The sequence below is a fragment of the Cygnus atratus genome, chromosome 3 (assembly GCF_013377495.2).
Source record: "Cygnus atratus isolate AKBS03 ecotype Queensland, Australia chromosome 3, CAtr_DNAZoo_HiC_assembly, whole genome shotgun sequence".
In the NCBI taxonomy this organism is placed as follows: domain Eukaryota; kingdom Metazoa; phylum Chordata; class Aves; order Anseriformes; family Anatidae; genus Cygnus; species Cygnus atratus.
The window spans coordinates 39,117,423-39,143,979 of NC_066364.1; the positions used below are offsets into that span (position 1 = coordinate 39,117,423).

Below are 26,557 nucleotides of genomic sequence, written 5' to 3' on the forward strand. Positions count from 1 at the left end.
CATTTTATAAAACAATTGTCTTTATAGAAAGGTATTTAACTGGTATATGCTGAGGTAAATAATATAAATAGACCCAGAGGGCATTACCAGTGTTATGGAGAACTCTATAGATGAAATTTGGCCAAAAACCTGTTTTATAAAAGCTAATGTTTACCTACCAGTTATGATCCCTGGTAAGGTACTTATTGCTGTAATACTTCAAAATTATTCTTCAGATTATAAATCAAAAAATATATGAAATTAGATCTGTATGAATGTTAGGTATTAGCTGTCACAAATTTTAAAAGGCATTGTACCAAGTTTTCTTAATTGTTTACTAACCAATTCGATTGTAGCAGGTAAATAAACTACAGCATACATTTTACCTGACGCCATGCATCAAAATCACCATAAAAACTAAGTTTATCAAAGTCCAACTCCACAAGGAAAACATGAAAAAGTGCAAATTATGTACCCAGTATTTCTGTCACAGCTGTTTTTTCTTAATATGGCATGAAAAAGGTTTACAGCATATATTAAGAAAATTCTTACAAGTGTTCACCTCAATGCTTATATATACAACATTTTGCTCAAAGTGCTCACTATATTAAAAAAACTGATTGGATAAAAATATTTAAACAGTGCTTTCTGAACATTCAGGGAAAATTCATATAATACATCAGTCCCACTGGTTTTCCTCTTCACTCAGTGCAATGAGATGCAGAAGTCACATCAACTTCATGAAAATTTTGCTCGCCACAGTGCTACAAAGCCTCAGTTACAGTGGCATTCTTGGTGTCCCATTGGGAGTGGGTCTCTTGTTTTTCTGAACGTGGCTTTGATGTTTTCGAGATCTTACTACTTTCATTCTTACTTCAAATACTTCTTGTATGGCTTTCCGAAAACAATGGAAATTGTAGTCTATTAATCCTACAGAGACAAAAATGTTTTCCATATTAATAAAGACATTTACACAAATTAAGCAATGACAGATTTGTTTATATTCTACATTTACTGAAATACCGCACTCCTTTTTCTGGAGGTCATAATCTGGATTTTCTAGGCAATGTTTTCTATGCTAAGCAAAAGTACATTTGATAAATACAAGCAATTCAGTGAGCATTACAGTTCCATACTGTATCCTGTATTAAATACACTTATTAGTCTTAAGAGCAGACTCAGAAGAAGTACCTTGGCAGATAACAAAGCTTTAACTTAAGAGCTTTGGAGAAGTGTTCAGCATACTACAATAAAAATTATTTCCCAAATTATGGTGTCATTTTGTAACTTTGCGTTACATAGGAACCGTGATAAAAACAAGTAGCACCTAGTAGTCAAGGGATTTTCTTTTGATAACGCGTAGACTTTGAAATAGATAGTCAATAGCTGCATCCCCAAATAGAAGCCAGTTATACTTCATTTTACACTGTAATTGAAAAATAACACAATAGCCACGTTGTTAGATTATATACATACATCCATAATAGGCCGTTAATATTACCGTGTGAGTGGGTTGAACGTGATCCCACAGAAAAGCTATAAAGCCATATCGGTAGTCACTCACAAGACTTACTGGGTGCTACAAAATGTCTAATACAGTAATACAGTTTTAGAACTTCGGTACTGAGCTTATAACCTCGTACAAGGTAATTGCCTTCTTAATTAAGCTTTCTTAACTCAAATACCGTAGTGTTTTCCACCTTAATTTCCTTAACAGATGATACATATTTGAAATGGTTTAAATCCACCATGTTACACTGATTTTTCCAGGAGTTGTTTTCCCTGTCCCTTAAGTTCAGACAAAATATTATGTGGAAGTTTCCAGACACCAAAGTTAGTCTGCATTATAATACTACGACTATACTGTTAAGGAGTACTGACTACTGCATGAAGTGTCCCAAACTATGTAGATAAAACAATCTGACAACTGTGGACAAAGCCTAACGAGTGTTCGCTCATCAAGCTGTCTTTTCTGAAACAGCCTTGTTAGTGGGTATGCTAAAGTAACATTTCTTAGTGCAGAGATGAGAAGAGTACTGCATTCACAAACACACCAACTGGTGAATTAATCTCACAAGGAGGGGGGGGGCGTCACAAGCCAAAATGATGGGTCATTCTTCCGCTGTTCAGTTTCAGTCTGAGGACATTTGACAAAGGCCAGTAACTCAGTGAACACCACAACAGTCAGCAGAGTGATAATGAACTAAGCGTTCAGTATTGACCTTGACCAGGGTCAGATCAATATAACCAAGAAACGTTACACACTTTAACTGCAAAATATGAAATAGAAAAATATGAAACATGCTTCCCAAATATGCTGCTTTTTGAAAGCCTCCTTTCAAGGAAAAGCAAGAACATATTTCTATCAGCCAACTTCAGTAAAGTTCCCGTGGTTATGGCACTCAAGCTGTTCCAAATGCATATGCTGGTACCGATAGGTACAAAGCAACGTTGGCCAAGATAAATTGACACATTCTACTGTTGCAGATGGAAGCTTTATTGCACTGGATGTAAACTGTATGCTTTCATACTAGAAAGCTGTCAAATACATTTATGATTTCATCTTATCTTAATGCCAGCACAAATACCTCATGCTTTTAAACACGTTATGTAAGCTCTATTAAGTTGTACTTACCTTCAATATTTGCCATACAGCTGGAGACTTTATCAGCTAATGACAATCACACAGTTATTTATTAATTCATTAATATAAGGTAAATGCAATGCAATATCAGAAAAGGGAAGAATACCTTTTCTCTCGAAGCTTTCTTCTCTGACAAAGCAAACAAGAGCAAGGAATTTTGTCACCTCTTTTAAATAAAGGACAGTTGTATTGTTCAGTTTTATGATTGCCATTGATTCTTTGTCATAAGGAGTTCCAGTGCCATCATCTTTAAGCCTAAAGAGCAATATTCAAACAAACAAACAAGATACGACACCAGGTGTATTAACAGAAGTATTTCCATATTGATTCTTTCACCCAGTAATCTCAAACTTGAAAACATTTTCATTTTAATCTTTCAGGGAAACTCTTTTTTAAGCCACACACTATGTAAACACTATGTAAATGACGTAGACACAGATTAAGTAATTTATCCAAATACACACCAGATCTTAGATCTGGGGCTAGAAATCAGATTGATAGCCAAGTATCTGAACTGGAGCACTGTTTTTTGCAAACCATTTACTACAAGGCTGTTTTCTTTTAATCAATGCACTGCATTATAGCTTCATCTAAAACACGTGAACCACTAAATCTGTGCTGATAATTCCAAATCCAACAACCTTACTTAAGCAGTGGCAGCTGACTGATAATTTAAGCCATCATGAGACACGTTGGCTTTTGCAGCATCATATCATGAAGAGATTTCTCTTTCACAGATGATGATGCCTCATGATGATCTCTCTATTAGCTTTGGACCTTTTAATTTTACCTTAATTCCTGAATATACACATCTTCTTAAATGGGAAGTTATCATCAGTCTCCCAGAATAACTAGCATTAATAATATATTAAAATAGCAAAATCCACAGATGCTCCAGGAATGGAAGACAAGAAATTAATTCTAATGTCCTATCTTCAGTCTATGCCTAAAACACACGACAAACAGATTTCTGGTGGCAAATGCTACATGATCACACAGAGTCAGTGGCAGCGAGACATTTTGGGATTAGAATGCCCCCCAGGTGATGTTGTGCAGATAATAATTAAATGCAGTTGTTTGAACTACACAGCAGTATCTTTATCTGTACAAAAATAAAAAAGCTACAGAATCAGAATCCTTTACTGCACACCTCTCGAAAGCACAAGTTCTTGTACAGCTACTGAAGTGACCAAATCCAATACTTGAAAGATACAGTAGAATACACAACTTAAAAGATTTTACAGAGGTATTCAACAATTTGCTGTTCTTTTGAAGTTCTAACGTTTATTGTGCACCTCCACCAGCATTCTCCCTCGTACTTTCTGTAAGACTGCAAGAAGAAAAAAAAAGGTAGGAACTCCAGGCTACCAAGGACTATCACACTCTTATAAGTATACTGTGGTTTAGCCTCCTCATAACGCACTAATTCTTAGTGTGCCCCTGCCTGTCTCAGGAATAGCTGGTATCGCACTGGAGCAAGCCATAAACACCAATATAACTTTCAAGGAGAGGAACAAGCTACTCCAGGAGTTCTCCAGTTGCTAAAGATAAAGAGGGGATGCTGAAAAATACAAATGTAATGCAGGGAAGACAGGGCAAACAGAGAACTGAAGGAAGAGTGAAGCAGCTCTCTGCAGCCAGTAGAGGCCACTAGCTATTAAAGTAAACAAAACTACTTGCCACTCCTTCCTACAAATAAAATACATAGAAAGAAGAAGGTCCTCACATGAGAGGCTGGGCAGGAAACAGTTTGTTGCTGGCAGTTGATCTGCACCTCAGAGGCCTGCCGTTTCCTCCTTCTCCCCTGCCCTGATAAATTACTCCTTCTCGTTATTGTTTATACCCACATCATTCTACTTTTGAGATCATTCAGATTTTAGGTACACAGCTCTATGAAAGACATTAACAATTTACTTACCCATATATACAAGAAATGTCAATCACAACATCTATCATATCACAGCAGAGCTCGTAGGTTTGCATATCCACTGGAGTACTATCCGTTGCAATGTAGATCTTACTGACTACATCAAATAGAAATGCTTTTTCAATCCCAGAATTCTATTAAAAAAAGAAAATGAAAATGGAAACCATGTCTACAAACTACTACCAAGCTTTTTTTGTTCCCCTACTTGCCTACTGTACAAGAAGTTAGGCTGAGTAAGTGGGAGTTAATTTGCAATCAAGCTCATTTTCAAAGAGCTTTAGAGCACTGAAGTATTTGTAGCAAGTTGTGATGGCTAAAGATCTTTCAATGTTTCTGCCTCTGAGCCAAGTCAGACTCCCCAGCTTCCTCTCTGGAAAGCATCTGGATAAATTACATTTATTTTCAGCGGAAAATGCGAGAAAATTCCAAGATTAAGATTTTGGCTTCTTGTTTCTGATTGTGACAGTGGACATAAAAAGAAAACTGAATGCGTAAGCTGATGGAAGCGATGAAAAGAGAAAGTTGAGGACAAAGAAGACAGTAGGAATCGGGAACTAATTTCTCAAAGAAAATGAGAAACCGTCTCATCAGGGCCTGTAGCTGTGCTACTGCCATTTTCCTTAGAACATCTTCTAGGATCGTAGGAGGAAGACCAGTATTTTGATAGCGCTCTTTCATTTTTCATATAGAACTGGTGGTTAAAATTATGTTTATAGCGCCAAGGCTTGCTAGTACTATGACATCTCCTGTCATCCTGCCGAGTTGATCAAGACTCTCTCCATGCTGAAGTTGTATCATATTTGCAGCTTTCAGAGGCTAGGCAGGAATGCTAGCTCAGTTAGCTCTTTGTGTAGATAGGGTAAACTATCATAAACCTGTTTCCTGGAGGGGAGAAAAAAAAAAAAAGGAAAACGGGTACTGTTTAACTGAAAACCGCAGCTTTGCCTGCTGGTATCAAGGGTTTGCACCTGGGCAGTTGTCCCAGGATGAACACAAAGGACAACTTCCCAGTATTGCTGAAGCTCAAGCTGACAAACATGCTTCACAATCCAAATACACAGGAAAAGAATCAACTTTCTCCCATCGAACAATATTTTTTCCTATATATGGGCTTCCCTTTTAGTATGGTTTGGGACTGTTGCCACAGCAGTTTTGTGACTGTCAAAAACACTCTGAAAAGCTAGTAGTTACAGTTTCCTTTGTAGTTACAGAAATTTTCTTTTCCCTATTCTTTCTTTTCTAAGTGAACCATTTAACACTTAATTAAGAGACTAAAAAGTAACCCTAGCACTTTCCAATTCCCCTGAAATAAGCAGAAAGACTCCAACCCTTGGTACGCTATTGTACATTGGTCAGCAATACTTTGGATATTTTCATTTTAAACGAGTTTAATTCTTCCACTGCTGGACACAGAACTAAGGTTGGAAACACCCATCAATAAATCAATAATGGTACCAGAGATTAAATTCTTGCATTTCATTATGGAAAAGGACTTCATGTATAGCCCATTTCTGTAACTGATTAATAAAAAAAATTCAAGACAAAGCATACCCTCTGGATACCTTATGTCCAGGAGCTGAAGCACACAATGTACAAGGAGACTCCCAGAGAACTGGGTTTATTCACCCTGAGGAAGAGAAGGCTCATTGCTATCTACAAATACCTAACGGGAGGGTGTGTGGAAGACAGCCAATCTCTTCTCCAAGCTATGGTGTCAAAGGACAAGAGGCAAAAGAGCTGAATTCTGACTTGATACAAGAAAAAAAGGTTTTTTGGCATGAGTGAGCATCAAGCACTAGAAGCGTGACAGCCTGAGAGGTTGTGGAGGTTCCATCCTTGGCCGTAAGGATGGGGAAAAAAAAAAGAGCTGAACAGGACCTAGCCATATTCAACCTGCTCTAAGTAGATTGGCTCTCAGCAGGAGCTGACCTCTAAAGATCCCTCTCAGCTTACATGGCTCTATGAGCCTATGCTCTTTGACCACAAAGAATGAAAATATATGTATATTTATTTTGGTTATTCCAGCCACATGCAATAGCTGTGCAATTTTAGTTTTTAAACAATATACAAAAATCCGACAGCACTTCACACATTTCTATAGATGCTGTCAAATATGATTAATCACCAGATTTACCTGTAAATATCGTATGAATATACAGCTGTAATTCATTGCCAGAATACACATTTAAAAAGAACATATTTAAAAAATAAATATTTAAAATTTTAGACAAAAAAGGTTGGAACTTGAGCCCTGTATTGTCATTCATGAGGAGTCAAATATAAGATGTATTATGTGAAGACAAACACAGTGATAAATTCAGCTGTACAGGTAAGATGTACCTTGGAATATTTAGATGTCAGTGACGATGTTGTAGCATTTAACAATGAGAAGTGGCACACCCATCTCAGAGCTCTAGCAGCTGCAGCTTGTGTGTACTTGCAGTGACAGTTTAAAAGGTTTCCATCTTGAGAAGTCTGCCATGCCAGCAGTTACACGTGCCGGTAGGGCACAGCTTGGCATCCTAACTTAAACTACCATTGTCTTCAGTTGAAACTAATAAATTATGGTGGGATTTGCTGTGAAGCTGGCACGCATTTGCTTCTGTCAAACTCTGTATGGTGACAAATGTCTGTGAAAGGGTAGGATGGGCTGGCAGTATTAGTGACCACTAAACTGTACCCACATGACCTCGCTGATTTCATTTGTCAGGGTTTATATTTTGCCTTTAACTACAAAAGCAAAGAATTTGCCAGAATGTTTGTGAGGAAATTTCTCAAGAAAAAAAATACCAGAACAAACAGTGATTATGAAGTCATAAGAAGTCAGGAAACACTGAATTAAGAAAACAGTATTTAAAGAGACATTTTATCATTAACGATCAGTTAGGGAAAACAACCATATGAAAGCAACTGTTAGGTTGGGTAAACAAGCCTATCCTTTTCCTTCTTTGGCCCTAAAATGTTGTTTTGAAATGAACTTGAGGATATCACTAGTCATGTATAGGTAGAAATGAATTTTGGACAGTTAAACAGGTTTTGTGGGAAACAGAAAGTTTAGTGTACTATAGCTTAATTTACAGATTATAAAATTTGAATTGTTAAAGTATACTTAAATTGTAAAGTATACTTAATTTTATATTCACTGTGATAGTTTACTGTTTTTAACAGCACTTAAAAAGAAAAATCTGCATTCCCACGTCACACAACTTGACTGCTTGCTAGGGCTGTAGTAATAAAAAAATATAAAAAAAAGCAGACATCCCTCTATAAGAAGCTGGTAGAGTGTTAGTCAGCCAAGATTTACATGGGTTCTGAATGCCAAACCAACTATTACTTCACGCTTTACAGACAGTTAAGACGAAAAAATGTAGAAGCAGCATTAACATGCTGATGGATGCTCAAATACATAAGCTGTACAAGCTAACCCACTGTGCCACTATAAAAGTTGTGTAAAAACCTGAGGTGAACTCAGGGGTGATCGTAGATCTATTTCTGTAATCACCATCTTTTGTGTTGGAAGTGTTCATGGCATAAACGAAAGCACATCCTCATGAATATTGCTACAACTCGCACAGGAACACCAACGCACCCACACTTTGATACCCAACACACTGGCTTCCTAAGGCAAGGCAAGACCAAAATCTGTGTCAAGATTCCTAACCTGACTTGTTGTCATTAAGTTGACAAAGTAAAGAGGCGCCCGCTAATTCTACGCTGGAGAATGATGTTTAGTCTTCCTGTGGCTGCAGTAGAGTCATTCCAAGTCTCCTGTCTACAGATACAAGATGCTCTTAAAAACAGAAAGCAAGCACACTGAGGACACAGTGATGCAGCTATGTCTTGCTCTACACCACTAACAAACTGGATTATGCTCTATTTGGAGCATACAAAAACAGTCTGAGACTCCTGTCCTTACTGTGTAAGGGAAACCTGTCTCTCAGGAGCACTTCTCTGAACTTCCCATTCATTTGAAAGAGCGGTTCCTCCTTACCAATTACATCTGATATTCTATGTGTTATGGGACCTTCCTCATGGGTGTCCCAGACCCACAAGCAACCACCATCATCCAGAAAACTGCTCGTGCCCAATTCACGTTGTGGTTTGGTACAAGCTCTTCACCAGCTCCAAACAGTGAGGAGACCCCATAAAGAGACAGACTCACAGTACGAGTGACTGGGGTGGCTCTGGCACCGGGACGATTATCATTCAGACAGCCTCCTCGTTAATACTGTGCAGCATATTCGCAATAATATCAAATTGCTCCAGAGCTATAAGCATCATCCTTTCACTAGTTTTCTATCCTAAGTGGAGTTCAGGGCTGGACGATAAATGGCATACAGTCCAGCCATTTTGGTGGAAACAGATCTTTGGAATAAAACCTTCATTATGAAATGTCATCATTGATTGCCTAATAGTAAGAGAATAAGCTTTGGAAAGACATTCCTAGCTCCTCCATTTCAGCAACACATCCAACCTCCCTCTCCCTCAATTCTCACACCCCACACTGAGAAACTGTGAAGTCTAATTTTATCTTGCAGGCTGTTGAACGATATTAAGTAAGTTTCATTACTTCAGAATCACAAAAAGGGAAAACAAAACGCCTTGCTTGGAAATTGAAGTTTGACAAATTAACGCCAGATGCAAGATGCAAAATTATAACGCTGTGAGAAGAAAGGGTGCAGCTTTTTGGAGCTGAATCAATGACCACCAGAAGGAGAAGTTCCCCCTTTTCATAAACCACTGACTGTGTTTGCCTTTGCTCATGGCCACGTGTCCCCATCTCTTATCTTCTGCCAAAACAAGAGCATGTTGGACTCCTCCATTAACTGCTTTTGACTAAATTAAGCCATCAGACGAACTGGACAGTCTTCTGCTGCGCGAGCACGTGGCATAGTGACTCCCCAAGGGAACAGGCATGTGTCACAACCAGCACGAAGAGGTAAAGGGAGCACACAGCCAGGAACAGTGGAACAAGCAATTACCTCCACAGTGATAACAAGCCATTACACAAAGCTCCCTAACTGACCTCGGGAGTAACTGTGAAAGCTGTGATGGCCTCTACCTCTAACAATGTTAAGATGAAAAGATTTTCTTAAGAGAGGTAAACTTCGATGCAAAGTAGAATTAATTCTAGGAAGTACTATAGACGGCTCGACGTAAGAGGTCCGACTAGATGATGCTCATTTAAGAATTTATCTGCACAAATTTCAAGTGTTACTTAAACAATGCATGCAGCACAGACCTTTGCAACATTCACATGGATATATGAGCAGAAAAGTGGCGGCTGCTAACCCACTGTCATTTTCACTCAGGAAATACTGAGTCTCAGCAGCTCAGCAACACCGTCAGACAAACAGGGAGGTGAGGCCTAGCTGCAGGTGGGTGCCTTTCAACTAAGCTCTGATAATTTCTCTGAAAGCTCACATTGTTCACAATCTCTCAGAAGGCAGTGAACAGAACAGCTGAACATGCAATGTTGGACATAGCTAGGTCTACAGACAAAGTATGTAACAAGTACTTACTGAAATAAAGATGTTAAGCAGATTTTCCAGTGTTGGGAGCTGTGGAATCAGTTTCTGTACCACTTTGCTAAATGCTTCAAATATAGAATGATCATATATGCTTGTCAGATAAAAGCTGGAAAAAAACGTCACCACATTTTCCTTTTAGCCACATACTGTGAACATGATGTACCTTTCATACTACGAGTGAAATGAAATATTGTCAAACAGCAAGTGCCTACAATTACACAATTACCCCTTGTGATCAAAAGTCACATGTTATGACTGAAGCACAGGACTTCATACAGAAACTAAATTCTCAGGATTATGCTTGGCATGGGTCTACATATCTCTACACAAAAAAAAATGAGACACTGCAAATTAGCACTTGATGTAGAACTTCATGATGCAACTCCCACCTTGGTAACCTTAGGAAAATATTTTTCAAATTGCAGGAGAGGAGCATTACTGAATAAGTCTGTTGTGACTCACTTTTTGAAAGCTGTGGACCAATTTAACAATGCAACAACAGTCAATTTTTTATGAGCGCATGAGTTGGCATGTTAACGAAACAGGTCTCTCTGCTTACATGTATATTTTTACTTGGCTTTAAGGGCTAAGGATGACATGAAAACTTCATGTTGCCTAGTATCCCAGTCTGCATTAGTCCCTTGTTTTTAATTACTTGCTACAATAATCTGCTTCATCACCAGACATAAGGCAAAGAGAGAACACCTGTTTTCCCAAGTGGCTCTGAGAAAGCCGAAGCAGTGAGCACTAGTGGTCGGGAGGGGACTGTGAGGCAGAGGAGGGGTTTTGAAGGAGACAAAAGTGATGTAGACGGCATATACACTACTGCCTGGTTCCACTGCCCATGCTTCTTACTTCAAGACAGCAGCTACAGCAAAAATACTGGTAGGACTTCGGCGTATTTGTTGTGCTTTTAAGCACTTCCCTTCCTTATCTTGCCCTCCAAGACAGCACTCAGAAATAAAACACTGTTTGGCTCAGGTCAAATACGGTATCTGTGACTAATTTTTTCCTTCGTATGTCAAAACCTTGTTGCCTACTACTTCAAGAGAATGAAAAATAATAACTTGTTAAATAAACTGCTCTTAGTCAACTTAAGATTCTTTGTACAGCAGCTTTTCCTCACCTGAGGTGAATTTTCTCCAATCCAGCATCTGCAAGGTCATCGTTTGCCCTCTGGTGAATATCTCTTTGCGTTTCAATCTTATGATCGTCGGATAAACCATCCACTTTATGGATAAAGATTTCAAAGTTGATGTCTGGATTCACTTTATAGGCTCTGGTCACAGTAAGATGCAGCCGAGCTAATGCTTCCATGTAATCATCCTAACGAAGGGAAAATAAACGCTGTAGGAAGGTTCTTTAAAATAACTTAAGTTTTACAATAATTACTTTTACATAATGCTACAGCTCAGCAACAAGTATTTTATTTCTTATGATAGATGGCAGCCTATATCTAGCAAGTGCACCAATCTCACGCCGTCAGCATTTGGGAGTCTGAACAAGAACCTTCAAATGCTAAAGCAAACTAGTTAACTGTTTCAAACACCTTGCAAAAGGAGACAGACTTAAAAATAACCTAGCAGCTTTTCAAGTTTTAACAACTTTTTTTTAATGTGTGTTTGTAACCGTAAGTTATTTATTTCCTTTGAAAAAACCTCTACGTTCCAATCTATCTGCCTGTTGCTCAAGGACAAAAAGACAAAAGTAGTTTAAATGCACCCCCGCCCCTTTTTCTTTTTACCTGAGAGTCAATAACAAATATCAGTGCTCCAGTGCCTCTGAAAATCATCTCATAGTCAAACGTAGGGTCAAAGAAGTCAATTTGCCCAGGAAAATCCCATATCTGAAAGTTGACGAAGGAGCTGTTGGACACATCCTCTCTGCAAATCTTGTTTGTGCTCTCCAGGAAGAGGGTCTCATTCGGTGACATTTTGTGAAAGACAACCTTCTGAATGGAAGACTTCCCACTTCTTCTCAAGCCCATGAGCAGGATTCTTGGCTTAACTTCAGTACTGAAGGGATCGTTGAAATCCAAAACTGAATAAAATCATACAAGAGGAAGAGTAATATATTATAACAACATAATCGGTGACTGCCAGACAACATGTATTTGACATTTATTTTTGTAACGTTTTTATTTGGATTTATGCAATTATTACCATTTTTTAAACTTTGGGAGTGGCCTTACAGACATCTTAACTTGGATTCTTTGCTCCTCAGTACACACCATCATAAAACCTACTACTCACCTGTAACAGAGACTGCAGAAGGTGTGATAGCTCAGTTTCTACTGAAAAAGAATATCCTTTCTATCTGTCCTTGTCAACTGATAGCTAGATCATGAAAGCAAGGAGTTTTAGTTATGCTTGTGTGACTTCAAAAAGCTACGCGAAGGCTTCCTTCCCTTAAAAAAAGAAATCACACATCCCAAGAGCTATAGGAAGAAGACGACTCAGCAGGCATACATTTCCTCTATGCTGGGACTTAAAACAGCACCGAGCTCACTTCTAAGGTAAAGATTTCACCCACTGTTGAATAATTTGTGTTACAATCTATAAAATGCTGTTACCTGATAAGTAAGTTTGCAGTGTATCCCTTGCCTATGCGCAAAACAAATGCTTGGGGACAAAGCGGTTCAGCTGTGTTTCCCACCCTAATTAGAAACTGGTGTGACTAAAACCGAACATTTCCTAGTGCTGAGGCAGACTGAACGCAGTAGCCGCCAGGCAGGCCTTCTCCCACCTACCGCATAACAGCCTATTCAACATACAATTACGCTGTGCCCTGAGTTATTTCTTTCTCTTCTTCTGCTAAGGTGAATTTCGACTTGCAGGAAAAGGGGCACACATTTGTTCATACAAACGTCCTTCCTGCATTTGCCCTGCATACTTTACAGTGATCATCCTTACTCCAAGAGTACCAAAATCCAGAAGAAGCAGCACAGAACCAGCAACGTGAGGCTGCCAATTCGTCACGTAGCCCTGTGGACTGAAGAACGCAGAAAGCTTGAAAGAATCCTTTGCCCAGGAGAACAGTTTACACCCACACATAGTTATCAAATCTGTTCTCACGTGTTGTTCAAGCCTCTCTCGCTGCTTTCAGAAAGACAAGCGCAGGATGTGCCCACCAGGAATGTCCGGAATCTTGTTTGTGTCCCTTTGGGCCTCCCGAGCGTCTGTTATCCAGGAACTGAGGCTTCACAACTGACTCGCAGTGTGTGTACAACATCCCCCTGGCACCACCTGCTGGCTCGTGAGCGGTCACACCACTCAGCGTGAGCCCAGGGTACCCCAGCGACTGATAGAGAGCACAGGCAATTAGGACAGAGCTAATTATCTGTAAAATCCTGTGCATTTTAAATACATTTGAAAGGCCTTGCCAGGTCTTATCACTTACTGTGCTCTTGTCAGTTACCACCTATAAAGCACTGCCAGGCTGGAGCAGCGCACAGGCGAAACCCTTCAAGCGAAACAGCAGCAGGATGTTGGTATCGCCGCCCGAAGCTTGTCCTCCTAACGCAGCAATGGACAGGTTCTGCTGATCCACAGGCAGCGATATTTAGGAAGTAATAAACCACAGACAACACACTGCTCTACTTTTCCTGTCAATCTCAACACTAACATCATCTTTCTGTGACTGCAAGAAGCACGTGCCTACAATAACTCACGCTTACAGAGGGATAATAACAGGGGTAAAAATAGGACAATCTGACAGTGTTTTATGTTCTGCGGGGCACAGGCTTGTCAAGGAAGCAAACCAAAGGCACAGGATTTAACAGTTTCTTTCACCCCACTCTCTTCTTCACCACACAAATTCTCTACAGCTGCCAAAACTATAGCAAGTATTTCATTAATGTTCATATATCCATACATCCTGCAATTTGCACCTTGACCGTCAGAAAGGAAAATAATTTATTCAAAGCTTTACAAGAACTAGATTGAATGAAATTCGTTATAAAGCCATATAAAAAAAAAAAAAAAAACAGCCTTTGGGTCGATGCTTTATTGCACGTTTCAAAGAATGAAGAAACTCCAATTTGCTCTGTCCACACCAGAACCTCCGAAGCCTAGTTTGCCATGGATTTGTACTCTGTTTCCCTTTCCTCTCGCCACCACAATAACACCAACTTCCCCTGTATGTCTTATGACACATCGTCCAAGTAACAGATACGGCATGCTGTGGCCGACCTGCAGCTAAACACATGCCGACTGGCTAGACAGAACGCGCGTGTGCACCGGTCAGCCAAGTGCTGAACGTGTGCGTGTGCTTGCCTGTCTCTCTGAGGACGCTTTCATTGGGGTCTCTCCGCTCTTCTGAGAGCCAGTTTTCATCAAACTTGCATGAACTTAATTATCTTCGAGGCTTCTTTCCTTCAAATTCTGGTGAAGGTGGTCAGCAGTTTCCAAAGTGCTGACAGGTCACGAGACAAGTAGAAGACAAGCTAGCTATAAATCATTCCCTTTCCTTTACGGGATAAGCTAAAAACTCAAGTGTATCTAAAAAATATTTTAAATAACTTGGGGTTTTATATTGTTGCTGTATTAAATTTTTCCAGGCAGATACATTTTTATGCACCATAATCCTTACTAGAAAGGAACTGCTTTATCTTAAAACCATTGTAAAGAAGCAGAGTTGCAAGTGCAAACAGTTACTAGCAAGCAGAATGACTGCCATCTCTTCTGCTAGTAAGACTGTTACTTAGCCTTTGAAATTCTGCCAGCTGAAGACAGGGAGATGCAAATTAATATTATCCAAACCTGACTAGATAGCAGTGCTGCTGTAGCACTTTCCTTGGAGAGAGAGTTAAGAGATTACCTTATATGTAAAGGAATTGGATGATGCACTGCCTGCCCACATTCCTTTCCAGAGTACATGACAACTCCTTCTTTAATTTGCCATAGAAATGCCAGTAGATGTAGCCTTGCAACTCCCCAGACTAGGTTACTGAGTGAGATTATAATGGGCGTAAGAGAAACACTAAACTATTCTCTATCCCATAATGGGTAAGATAATTTTCCATCTCATTAGATGAAACATTTCCTGCTTCATTCACTTTTGCACAGAATAAAATGTCATAAAATGGCAGTTTCTAACACTTACCAACAGCCCTTCACATTTCAACTTTTCTAAGCCGCCATAAAGAACAGAAGTCATGCTGGTTAGAGGCCGGAGCCTTTGAAGTATTCACAAATTAATTTTAACAAACCCCAAAGCACTTTCCCAACACAAAAGAACTGCAGTTACAGAAATTTGGTCAGGAATTGAGTGATGTCCTTGCTTACGGAGTGTAATTTGTGTGCATTGCAACACGCAGAAGAGCCCAGCTGTGAAGAGTTGAGAGCTGCACGTAGCAGTCCCGACCTGTTTCACCATGACACACAGAGTACAAGTAATCCAACATCTCCTTCACATTATTCAAGATGTTCATTGATTTTTTGGAAACCTGTCCCAAATTTCGTATCAATTTCAATCACTTTTCAGAAGCCTACGACTACCAGTGCTTCATAGCTGTGTGTGAAGGGGATGCCGTGGTGGAAGGTGTACTGTTAGTTCTCACCAGTATCAAGACTCTAGTTCTCAGCTCATCTGCTCAAGCTATGCCAAACCAGAAGAAAAGTTTTTTCTCATTTTATCATCACAAGATAATAACCCTTAGTATAATTTCAACGCATAGAGCTAATAATGATTTATGGTAGTTGTTTGTTTATTTTTCCCACTAATGCAATTATGTTATTCTGAAGTTTTCACCCTTTCTGTATAGAGGGGAATGACCAGTCCTATACTTTCCACTCACGTACCTACAAGGCCCGTTCACCTCATGGCATTTCCAGTGCTACTGTCTGCAGCTATGATGCTTACAGCACTTCAGCATGCTGTCGAGACAGCAGCCTTACAAAACACGTACACTGAACGTCTTCAACACTAAAGATGGCCTGAGCCTAAGGAGTTAACAGAAAAAGCTTGTATGCAATCAACCAAGCTGTACAGCTACTGTGGGTTTATGGACATTGCAGAAATGCCTGGTGGAAGGAAATTCTTGCAGCCAAAGAAAAACTCAGAACCACAAGACCTGGCTCTACCCTGACACAAGTGTGGCACTCAGCAAGGATGAGTTAAAGCTACTTCCTCAGACACTCCGCAAAGGTTTCCTTGCTTGCAAATATGTTTTAGTGGAGCATATCAAAAAGATGACTGGGCTTTATGTGAACCAAGCACTTTAAGGTCTTTGAATACAACCCCATTTGTAAAGTCAAAAGATGAAGCAGTCATTTCAGCTCAGGTCAGAGACAAGAAACCAGCACAAGGTGAGAGATGACCAACACAAAGCTCTGAAATATCCAGCGTGCCCACAAGCACAAATTACATTTTTACTTTCAGGTCTGGCTTCTCCCTTCACTTTCAACAGCCACGCATGGAAGCTGTCCTCCTTGCATTGCCCTTTCCATTATTCCTCTGAAAAGTAAGAGAAACACTAAACTGTGAGGCTGTGACACTGAATTTGGGACTGTTCACCGTACAGACCTGGGAAGGGGTAGGATAGAAACTGGGAAAAGGAAAGCCCTGCAGCCCGGTGTTAGGCACAAAAAACCCTGATCCAAATCCCACGCTGCTCTTTTACCCCTCTTTCTCCAGACTTCGGAGCTAAACAGAAGGCCAGGGGATCTGAAGGGTTAAAATAAGCCTTGTCTTAATCCTGGACGAGAAAGGTCCCTGCATGGACCGTCTTCTCCTGCTAGTCAGGATGCAAAGGGTTGTTTCTCTTAAGTATAATATTAATAGGGTTACTATGGAGAACCAACGCAATTTTTTTTAGCGATTTCATGAACTTCCCGTGGAAAAATATCCAGTCAAACTCCCCCGGGCACAGCGCACGGATTACCTCCCTGCAGACAACGCCGCTAGCTCGGCAGCGGCCTCAGGGCAGGGGGGGGCTTCCCCTCGGCGCTGCCCTGCCCTGCCCTGCCCCGGGAGCTCCTCCGGGAAGGGGCCTGGCAGGGCTCAGCCGGCAGCCAGCGGCCCCGTGCCCGCCGAGTGACACCCGCAGCTGCGGGGCCGGCCGCTGCCTTTTATAGCCCGGTGCCCGGCCCGCCGCCAGGCCGCGGCCCGGCTCGGCTCGGCTCGGCTCGGCTCGGCCCGGTCCCCGCGGCACTCACACGCCTCATCGCCGCCGCTCTCCGCGTCCCCGTCCGAGAAGGAGCCGGCCCCGTCGGCGTAGCCGGCCAAACCCGCGATCTCCTCCTCCTCTTCTTCCTCGTCCCCCTCCTCCTCCTCCTCCTCCTCCTCCGGCAGCTTCCTCGGCGCCTGGCTCATGCCGGCCGCGCTCCCGCCGCTCCCCCTCTGCCTGCGGGCGGCCTCGGGGCGGGGGGACCCAGGTGCGGCGCCGCCGCCGCTCCCCTCCCGTCCCCTGCCGGCCCCCGCCCGCCGCTGGGCGGAGCGCGGCCTGACCCGCGTCACCTGACGGGCACGGCGGCGGCGCGGGCACGCGGCACTCGCGAACGCGCACGCGCGGCCCCGCCGCCGAGTCGTGCCTGAGCGGGAGGCCGGGCGCCGATGGGTGATTAGGCTCATAGTCGTTAGCGTCGGAAGAGACCTCCACGTTCATCTGGTCCAACCACCCCCCTACCACCGATGTCACCCACTAACACGTGTCCCTAAGCACCACGTCCAGCCTTTCCTTGAACACCCCCAGGGACGGTGACGCCACCACCTCCCTGGGCAACCCGTTCCAATGCCTGACTGCTCCTTCTGAGAAGAAATGTCTCCTCATTTCCAACCTGAACCTCCCCTGGCGCGACTTGAGGCCATTCCCTCTAGTCCTATCACTAGTTACCTGTGAGCAGAGGCCGACCCCCAGCTCTCCACACCTTCCTTTCAGGTACCTGTAGAGAGCAATGAGGTCTCCCCTGAGCCTCCTCTTCCCCAGACTAAACAACCCCAGTTCCCTCAGCCGCTCCTCACAGGACTTGTGCTCCAGGCCCTTCACCAGCTTCGTAGCCCTGCTCTGGACTCCCTCGAGCACCTCGATATCCTTCTTGTAGCGAGGGGCCCAAAGCTGAACACAGCACTCGAGGTGTGGCCTCACCAGAGCTGAGTACAGGGGAACGATCGCCTCCCTGCTCCTGCTGGCTGCACTATTCCTGATACAAGCCAGGATGCCCTTGGCCTTCTTGGCCACCTGGGCACACTGCCGGCTCATGTTCAAGCATGTTACACAGGACCACTAAGAGAAGTCATAGGAGTAAAAACTCTACAGGAGGATGGAATTTTGCAGCACCCAGCGGGCTGAGCTGCACTCATCTGCCTGCCATGGATCTGCATGCTCATCTGCATGCCTTGGACCAACGCTGCAGGTGGACCACAGCGCGCTGCCCACAGCGAGGCTTCTTCTGCGGGGCTCCTGGTGATGCTCCTGCTGTCTCACACCACCTTGGGCACTGGAGCCGTCACCCCGTGGTGGTAGGACTGGAGAAGGTAGCACTGGGAGCTGAGCTCGCTGTGCTCCAGCCCACATTTTTCTGTTTCTATCCTCTGACTGCCCCTTTGTGCTGCTGTTATCAGGAGGCTTTCCAGGCTGCCCTAATCCACTTGAGATAATGGAGGAGCACTTTTTTCCGTAGGGGAAGGAGAGGGGAAATCCCTTTTTATGCCATGCCATGCCATGACAAATTACCCATACGCAAATGTGTTGAAATGCCTTTCTTTCTCCTCAACTCATCCACCAGCTTGGAAGTTTTGCTTGAACAAATTTACTGTGTCCCAAAAGGCTACGTGAAGTATTTCAAAGTTAAGTCTGCTATAAGGAATTGGGACCAAGAGCTTTTACCAGTGAAATTTCTAGCATTATGTCATGGGACGGCCCAGGGGGACATTAGTCTGTTGAAAACTCCCGACTGAAAGCGGAGAAAAGTTTCCAGGTCTGTCATAAAGAGCCGTCTGTCTCACTCCGGTACCGGCTGATCACATCTGCACCGAAAGGGCTGTTAGGTTTCAAGGCTGGCGAGGGGAAGTGAGTCTTGCCCACAAACCTGACTGACAGTATTAGGTTTCTTTTGTACCAAGAGCTATGAAACATCACCAGTCACTGAGAATAATTTGGAGATATTAAAATGCTAAATTAGGGTGTAGAAGCTCAGGAATGACAGGGCTGATTACAGTGCAGTTCTTCCCACAAATCTAATGCCAGCGACCACCTGCTTGGCTACGGCTGCAGGTTCAGAGCCACTTAGACTCCAGGCTCAACTCCAGATAGGTTTTCTGAGTAGGGCTGAAGCATTTCTGCCAACCCCTCGGCAATATAATCTGACCTGGGCTCTGCATCAACTTCAGGAATTACTCCTCCTCTGTCTCTTTGCCACCAAGTTGTTCTCTTCCCCTCTGCACTTGGCTTTTTCTCTTTTTTTTTTTTTCCTTTTCTCTTTTTTTTCTTTCTCTTCTTGTCTTCCTTTTTCCTTTCCTTTTTATTTTTATACTTTTTCCTTTTTCTCTTACTTTTTTCTCTTCCTTTTTCTGTTCCTTATTTTTTCCTTTTTTTTTAAATCTTTCTTTTTCTAGTATCTCTTTAATTCTAATCACTTTCTTTCCTTTTTTTTTTTTTAAATCTTTCTCTTTTTATTTATTTATTTTTAAATCTTTCTCTTTCATCTTTTGTCAGGTCATTGAACTTCAAAGCCTATAGCACATAATGAAACAGCACCATGCCTTCAGTCACGGGACTGGTAGTAAGGGCAGGTAGACACGGGGCTGAGTCTTTGCATATACACCATGCATAATATTGGATGTGCGTGGACTCCATCAGAGAGGAGCTGCGTTTCACAGACATGACAAAAACTTTCTGTTTCAGGCAACTGAGGGAATTCATGAATTTCTCAACAGGAAAAAAAATACAAAAGTGGCTGTCTGGATTAAACAAGTTTACAGTAATTGAGCACGGGTATAGTCCCACTGACATTCACACAACTGAGGGAGCCCACCCACATCTACGTTTGCAGGATCGTGACTGCATCTCCTCGTGCTCCTGCTAAAGGAGAAAACCTCCCATTAGATTGGTTGCAGATCAATGCCAAGGAAACCTTTTTTTCCGCTATGTGTTAACATCTTGTTTCTCAATCGTAATGATCAAACGCAGCCAAAGTAGTCCTGCAAACATTTATGTATGTGGGACTTATTTAACATACAGCTTAACCGTTGCTTGCATTGCATTAGGAACGGCTTCTCTCTGGGTGCTTTCTTCTTGGGATGCCTCCCCTATTACGTTACTTACCCTACTCACACTGATTCCTTTCTCCTGCGCTGCAGTCTGGAGATGTTCCTGTCTAACTTGCCTTTCTGCCGGCTAGCGAATTACCAATTTACACACCTAATTGCCCACACGTGACTCAGGTGCACCAGAGGTCCCCGGCACCCTGCAGGAAGGAGCGGGGTGGATCCCCCCAAACTCTCACCTTGGCTCCCTCCCCCCTCCAGCCCAGACTTCACCGCCCCAGGTACGGGGCCGAGCCACCCGCCGCCTTTCCCTCTGGAAAATGCGAGGCCACCGGGGCGACGGCGGCGGCCCGGGCCCGGGCGCTGCCGCTGGGTGTCGCCCTCGCAGCGGGCACGGCCCCGGCGGCGCCACCAGCTCCGGGGCCGGCGGCCCGCGGGAGCCCAGCCCGGCGGCGGAGGCTCCGGTGGAGAAGGTAGGGCTCGTCCCGGAGCCCGGCGGGGCGCGGAGCGGGCCGGGATGGGGCTGCTCGGCGGGGTCCCGAGGCCGGGGTGGCCGCTGAGGGGGCTGCGGCCGGGCTGCCGCCCCGGGCAGGGGGCGGGGGTCCCGCGGGACGGGAGCCCGGGGAGTTACAGCGCTGCCCTCCCTCCGCGCCGCGGGGATCGGCGGGGGCGCAGCGGGGGTGCGGGTCCTCGCCGGGCTTGGGGGGCGAGCGGGGAGCCGCAGCGCTCTCCTGCCAACTTGTGAGGCGGCGTCTGATGGGAAGCGGCAGCCCGGCTGGAAGGCTTCCTCCCCGCTGTTGGCACCACCCGAAAACTCCGCTGGAAACGTCCCCGCCGTGCCGGGGGGCTCCCCCCGGGGGCAGGGTGATCGCTGAGCGGGGCCTGGACCCGGCAACGCCAACATGCCAGGAGCCCCGGGCCTGGGGTGCAGCACCGAGAGTGCTAGACTGCCCTATTGCTCTCCCGAAACCCGCCTGCTCTTGTTTTTATAGTTACCCTGTGTTTATTTGGATTTGCGTTCGGTATTTGTAGAGCGCGCGTGTCCAAAAGGATGTGTTGTCCGCTGCTGGGTGCCTCTCGTGCTGAAGGAGAAGACTTGGAGGTACAGAAAGTGGCAGGTGGATCGGTGATCTTCCCCCCCCCACTAGCTGTCCATGTTATCTTAAAATGACCTACCAACATTAATGCCGGGATCTGCCGGGAACACCTGTAAATCCGTCTCTGTTCAAAGACGTAAAAATCTATCAAGGACTAAATGCTTACGCAGCGTTAGTTGGGCATGGTGCAAGCCCTCTGGTCGGGCTGTTTGAGTGCATGGCTTGTTTTGAGGAGGAGAGTGTTATTTACTTAACCACCTTGCTTTCAAGGTGATACGTCCAGGTGTGCAGCTAGTTTTGTAACAACTTATTTTGGCAGGCTCAAGTTCCAGGTATTTTGTAATCTCTGTTCTCTAGATACTCAGAAAACACGCTGTTTCTGGAGATGCATGATTACATTTCCGATCCTCCGATCGCAGGCAGGAAGATGTAGCATAATGACTTAATGCAGAACTTAAGAACCATTTCTGAGCAGAAGTTACGTCCGCTGAATGTACCAAAAGTACCATTTGCTAGCTGCATAACGTATGGGGCACCAGCCTTTAGGTTTCAGTGGGGCAGCAGGTCTGTGAAGTCCATATGTGGCTGCCTGGTGTTGAGGTGGCGTGTGCCAGTTTGTGCTGGTGAGGCCCGCTTAGTCTGGCCGGAGGGGATGGGAATTCTGTAACAGAAGTGCTCTCACTACTTCTCTCCTTGTTGTTTGTTTGAAAAGAAACTTTAATCAAATTCAAAAGTGACTTTGTGGTAGTATTCCCTTGGGAGAGGTTTTTACTTTCCCCTACTTCTTGATATTTACCCACACCGTGCTTTCAACCTCATGTTGGAGACTGACTTTGAGCGCTAGAATAAAATAATCCGTAAGGGATCAGTAAAAATAAGGTGATCAGCCTCCTCTTCATCCAGGATCTTTTCTGCAAGCTTTTTGCAGAGCTCTTTTTTCTTTTCCGGGGAGGAACAGAAACGGTGGGGATGTTGTTGTAAGTCAATACGGTGTAGTTGCAGCACCTGGCTTAGGATCGTGCCCTGTCCCAGGTGGCATGTTCTGGAGCTCACATAGTCAATCTTACGATGTCTTGCACTTGATTCAATGAATGGTATTTTAAGGAATGAGGTTCTTGTAGGGTATGGTAATAGCGATTAAGCACCAAGTTGTATTTCTCCATTTATCTTCAGCTTCACATTTGCACTTTGCCAGTGAGTCATCTTGTGATGTAAGAAGAAACCTTGCTGCCCCTTACTCTCTAGATCTGTGTCGTAGGACTAACAATATTTATCTGTTTGGATGGATGGCATAACAAAGAATGTTTGTAAATCACTTTAGGTTCTTAAATTAATTACGCCATCTGACAACGGTGTTTTATTTATTTACTCCCATTAGTTTGGGATTTGTAATTCAGCAGTTAAGACTTAAGATAAACTTCCAGAGGGCTCACAGTCATACCTTTTCTTAGCGATACATCAGTGCAGCATGTCACTAAAGGAAGTGTTTTATTTAAAACAACAAATGAGGTACCGTATTTCACTTGCTAGATTGGCCTAGGGAGATATTTGTAGGAGACAATAATGAATTGTAATTGCTTGGGGTGGGGGAACTAAGTCATTTTCTCTCTTTGTTTATTAAGGAATTAAACATGTGACTTTAAAAATGATCCAACCAAAAGTAGAAGGTGTAGAGCTGCACTTTGGAGAGACCTCAGTCAGTGATAATATTTAGTAAGGGCGTAATTACCTTCTCTGCCTTGTGTCCCGCTACCAGGTCTCATCTCCATTCTCTTCAGCATTTCATATATGTATAGTATATATGTATGTATGGTATAACCTTATTATAACAACCTGTCCTTCAGCAGTACTAGCTTAGAGGGAGTGGAATAGTCAAGAAGTAACTGTGCTGTTCCTAATGGTCCACAATCCAGCAATGGTATGCAAGAATATTTGCTATTATTTTACTCAGAAATTATTCTGAAGGCTTTTCTCAACAGAGATGCATGTAAGGTAGATATACTCCTAGAAAAATGTGGTGTGTATGCTGTATAAAATTGACAGGTTTACAGAAATCTGTGTTGTACGTAGCTGAATCTGTTGAAGGTGTACATTCCTTTAGTACCAAGGAGAAATGTGATAGAGTGAAGTGCAGCCTTACTTGTTATGCAATTACAGGTTGCTTAAATTTTGTACCAGGATTTTATGGGTTTAAATTTGTCTCTAAATTTTTTTTTTGTGCTACTCAGGGAAAAAAAACAACATACAAAAACAACCTTCTAATCAAAACTCAGATTATTGTCTGGATGAGTAATTACATGAGGCAAAATAGAGATGAAATTTCAGTATCTCTGACAGGTGCACTTGCTCCTAATGTTTGTTTAATTCTTTAGAGTTTTCTCAGTCTCCTTCAGAGCATCTTAAGTATTGGTGGTAGGAGATTAAAGCGGTGTTTGTTGAAGTTTTTGTTTTACTACTTTGATGCTCAAAGGCATAATACTTCTGAGGATTGGAAGAGACAAAAATTATTAGTAGTGAAAAACTCTCATCTGCATAGTCTAGAGCATAATGTTCTGACGGCATTCACAGTTTACCCTCCAAAAGTATACCGCCCTGGGAAAATTCAGCCACCCATTTAGAGAGAAATAAATTTTTTTTAAGCAAACGTGAGTTTAGCATCTTGCTGAGAAATTTGATCTAGATATTTTGTTGAAATTGAACCAAAGGCTCTTTTCATCCTAGCGCTTCAATCAGAAGAATACCTTAATTTCTGCCTATTTGAGCTCAAACAAATAATTACATGTGGGCCAATTGCCATAGGCCTTACAGTAATAAAAGTATTTCTTTATAATTCCTGTTCAAGTTCAAATGTGTTTATTACAGGAATTCAAATTCTGTGTGTTATTCAATAACTAGTGAAACTTAAAATAGACATGAATCTCAAACCTAGCTGTATGTTCCACACATTGTACACAAAGTTATGTTTGATAGGTAGTAGGTAATGTGGTTCACGGTCTGATTACTTGGGATAAGCCAAGCAGAGATTAAGATTAATTTGCACTGCAGTTTGTAAGATTTCATTGATTCTAAAGCATGAGTTCGGTCTGGGAGCTTCTAGCTCTGGTAATACCATGGAACCTCTGTTTCTGGCTCTAGATTCTTGAACTTAAATTGTTTGTCTGCTTGTTCTGTATGTTTTGATATAGGTTGATGAAAAGGGCTATTTAAATTTTGTTACCTGTGCTTACGCAACCATGAATTATGTTCTGAATATAGCTTGTAAATGTTTCTGTTTAAAGTTTGATTCTTTAACTGATATTAAACCTAAAAATCCAGATCATTTTCTAACTAGCGAGAGCGTGAGGGGGCGGAAACTCTTGCTGAGCTGCATGTTGTGGCTTCTTTCTGAACTTTTTTTTCCTCCTCTTGTCTGTATTTGGTTTATCTCATGCTGTCATCCAAAAGAGTACTGGGCTTGTGAAGGCAGGTGTTCAAAAGTTAGGAAGAGCCAGAATAAACATGTGTGAATTCCTGCCTTATTTGTTGCATAGCTTTCACATGCATGCATGTCAGGATGTTCTTGGAGTACTGCTTCCCTGGAGGATGTGGTTGTGTATGACAGTCAATATAGAATCACAGCATGGTTTGGGTTGGAAGGGACCTTAAGGATCATCTAATTCCAACCACCCCGCCGTGGGCAGGGACACCTCCCACCAGACCAGGTTGCCCAAAGCCCCGTCCAGCCTGGCCTTGAGCACCTCCAGGGATGGGGCATCCACAGCTTCTCTGGGCAACCTGTGCCAGGGCCTCACCACCCTCATAAGAAAGAATTTCTTCCTAATAGCTAATCTAAATTTAACATTTTTTAGCTTAAAGCCATTCCCCCTTGTCCTATTGCTACATTCCCTGACACAGAGTCCCTTCCCAGCTTTCCTGTAGGCCCCCTTTAGGCACTGGAAGGCCCCTATAAGGTCTCCCTGGAGCCTTCTCTCCTCCGGGCTGAACAACCCCAACTCCCTCAGCTTCCCCTCACAGGAGAGGTGCTCCAGGCCCCTTATCATCTTTGTGGCCCTTCTCTCAACTTGCTCCAACAGATCCATGTCTTGTGCTGGGGGCCCCAAAGCTGAACACAGCTTGTCATCAATGTTGGGCGGCCTAACCAGTGCTGCGCAACAGCTTGGGTTCTTATGTTATCTGGTTGCAGAGGGGTTGTCTTGGTACTCTCAGCAGTGTATTTCTGAGGCGCCGTGAGGCACCGCGACTGCGTACATCATCAGCTCGCGTGATCGTGCAAGGTTGTATATTGTTGTCCTATTCTTCCACGACATTACTTTGTTTTCATAGGTCTTTGTCAGTGTTTTTGCCGCATGTTGCTTGAAATGGAAGGTCCTTGGAAACAACAGGGAGACTCTGTCCGACTGCCAGCACTCCTGTCCTGCTGCTGCTCCTCTGTGGCTCCCTTCTTCTTATTCCTCAGGCCCTTTGCCTGTTCTCCAAGCCCTAGGTGCATCTCAGGCCACCCATGGCTTTTAGCAGGGATGGCAGCTCCAGAAGGGGTCTCTCATGTGCGGCAGTGTGATGTCTAGAAGTACAGCCCTGCTGTTCACTGTGTGACTGCTAATTGGGAGCAGCCCTCAGGCACAAGGAGGATTTGGACCAAAGGGTTGAATCTCGAGCTGGGAGTGGGTTCTCTAACCCTGCAGGGGAAACTTGCCCGTGGGAGAAGCGGGCTGTGGTTGGGGATGAGGTTTGGGCATATCCCTGTGAAGCAATGGATGGAAGTTCAGAACAGTGGTTGGTGTGGATGCTGGGCTTCAGGGCAGAGCTGGGGCATGATGTGCTTAGTGTGGGTCTGGCTTAATCCTGGAGAAAAAGGCACGAAAGGCAAGGCTTTTTAAAATTATCATGTGATCAAAAGTGTTTTTAAGTACTCTTCAAATCATGAAATCTTGTTTAAACCCTGATTTAAACCAAGCTTCTTCTAAGAGCTTGTTCCTTACTTTCCCTTTATCTCTCATGACTTGCCTTCCTCCTCATCTAAGCACCATCTGCTCCTGTGAAGCGAGCCACTGAAGGTAAAATTTTTGGGTGCGTGACCTGGCATGGAGACGGATGAAAGCACTTTCATCTGCATTACGGAAAATACATTTGGATTTGATGGAAATTAATTCTATAAGGGTGCGGATTGTTGCGT

General features: G+C 43.3%; 2 protein-coding genes across 2 annotated transcripts in view; one reads left to right on the forward strand and one right to left on the reverse strand.

Moving 5' to 3' along the window:
- RRAGD (Ras related GTP binding D) lies at window positions 1-17,653 on the reverse strand. The gene is made up of 7 exons (XM_050709511.1): window positions 17,239-17,653; window positions 11,826-12,121; window positions 11,208-11,407; window positions 10,073-10,187; window positions 4,542-4,684; window positions 2,730-2,878; window positions 1-909 (listed from the first exon to the last, which is right to left on the reverse strand). Exons 1-7 carry the CDS (start codon window positions 17,651-17,653, stop codon window positions 758-760), a joined length of 1,470 nt encoding a protein of 489 aa, XP_050565468.1. The 3' UTR covers window positions 1-757.
- Window positions 17,654-20,673: 3,020 nt separating this feature from the next.
- ANKRD6 (ankyrin repeat domain 6) overlaps window positions 20,674-26,557 on the forward strand; it is a 116,833-nt gene continuing 110,949 nt past the window's right edge. Inside the window, exon 1 of the mRNA XM_035559537.2 lies at window positions 20,674-20,760. The gene's annotated coding sequence lies outside the window, so the exon portion shown is untranslated. The remainder of the gene's footprint in view (window positions 20,761-26,557) is intronic.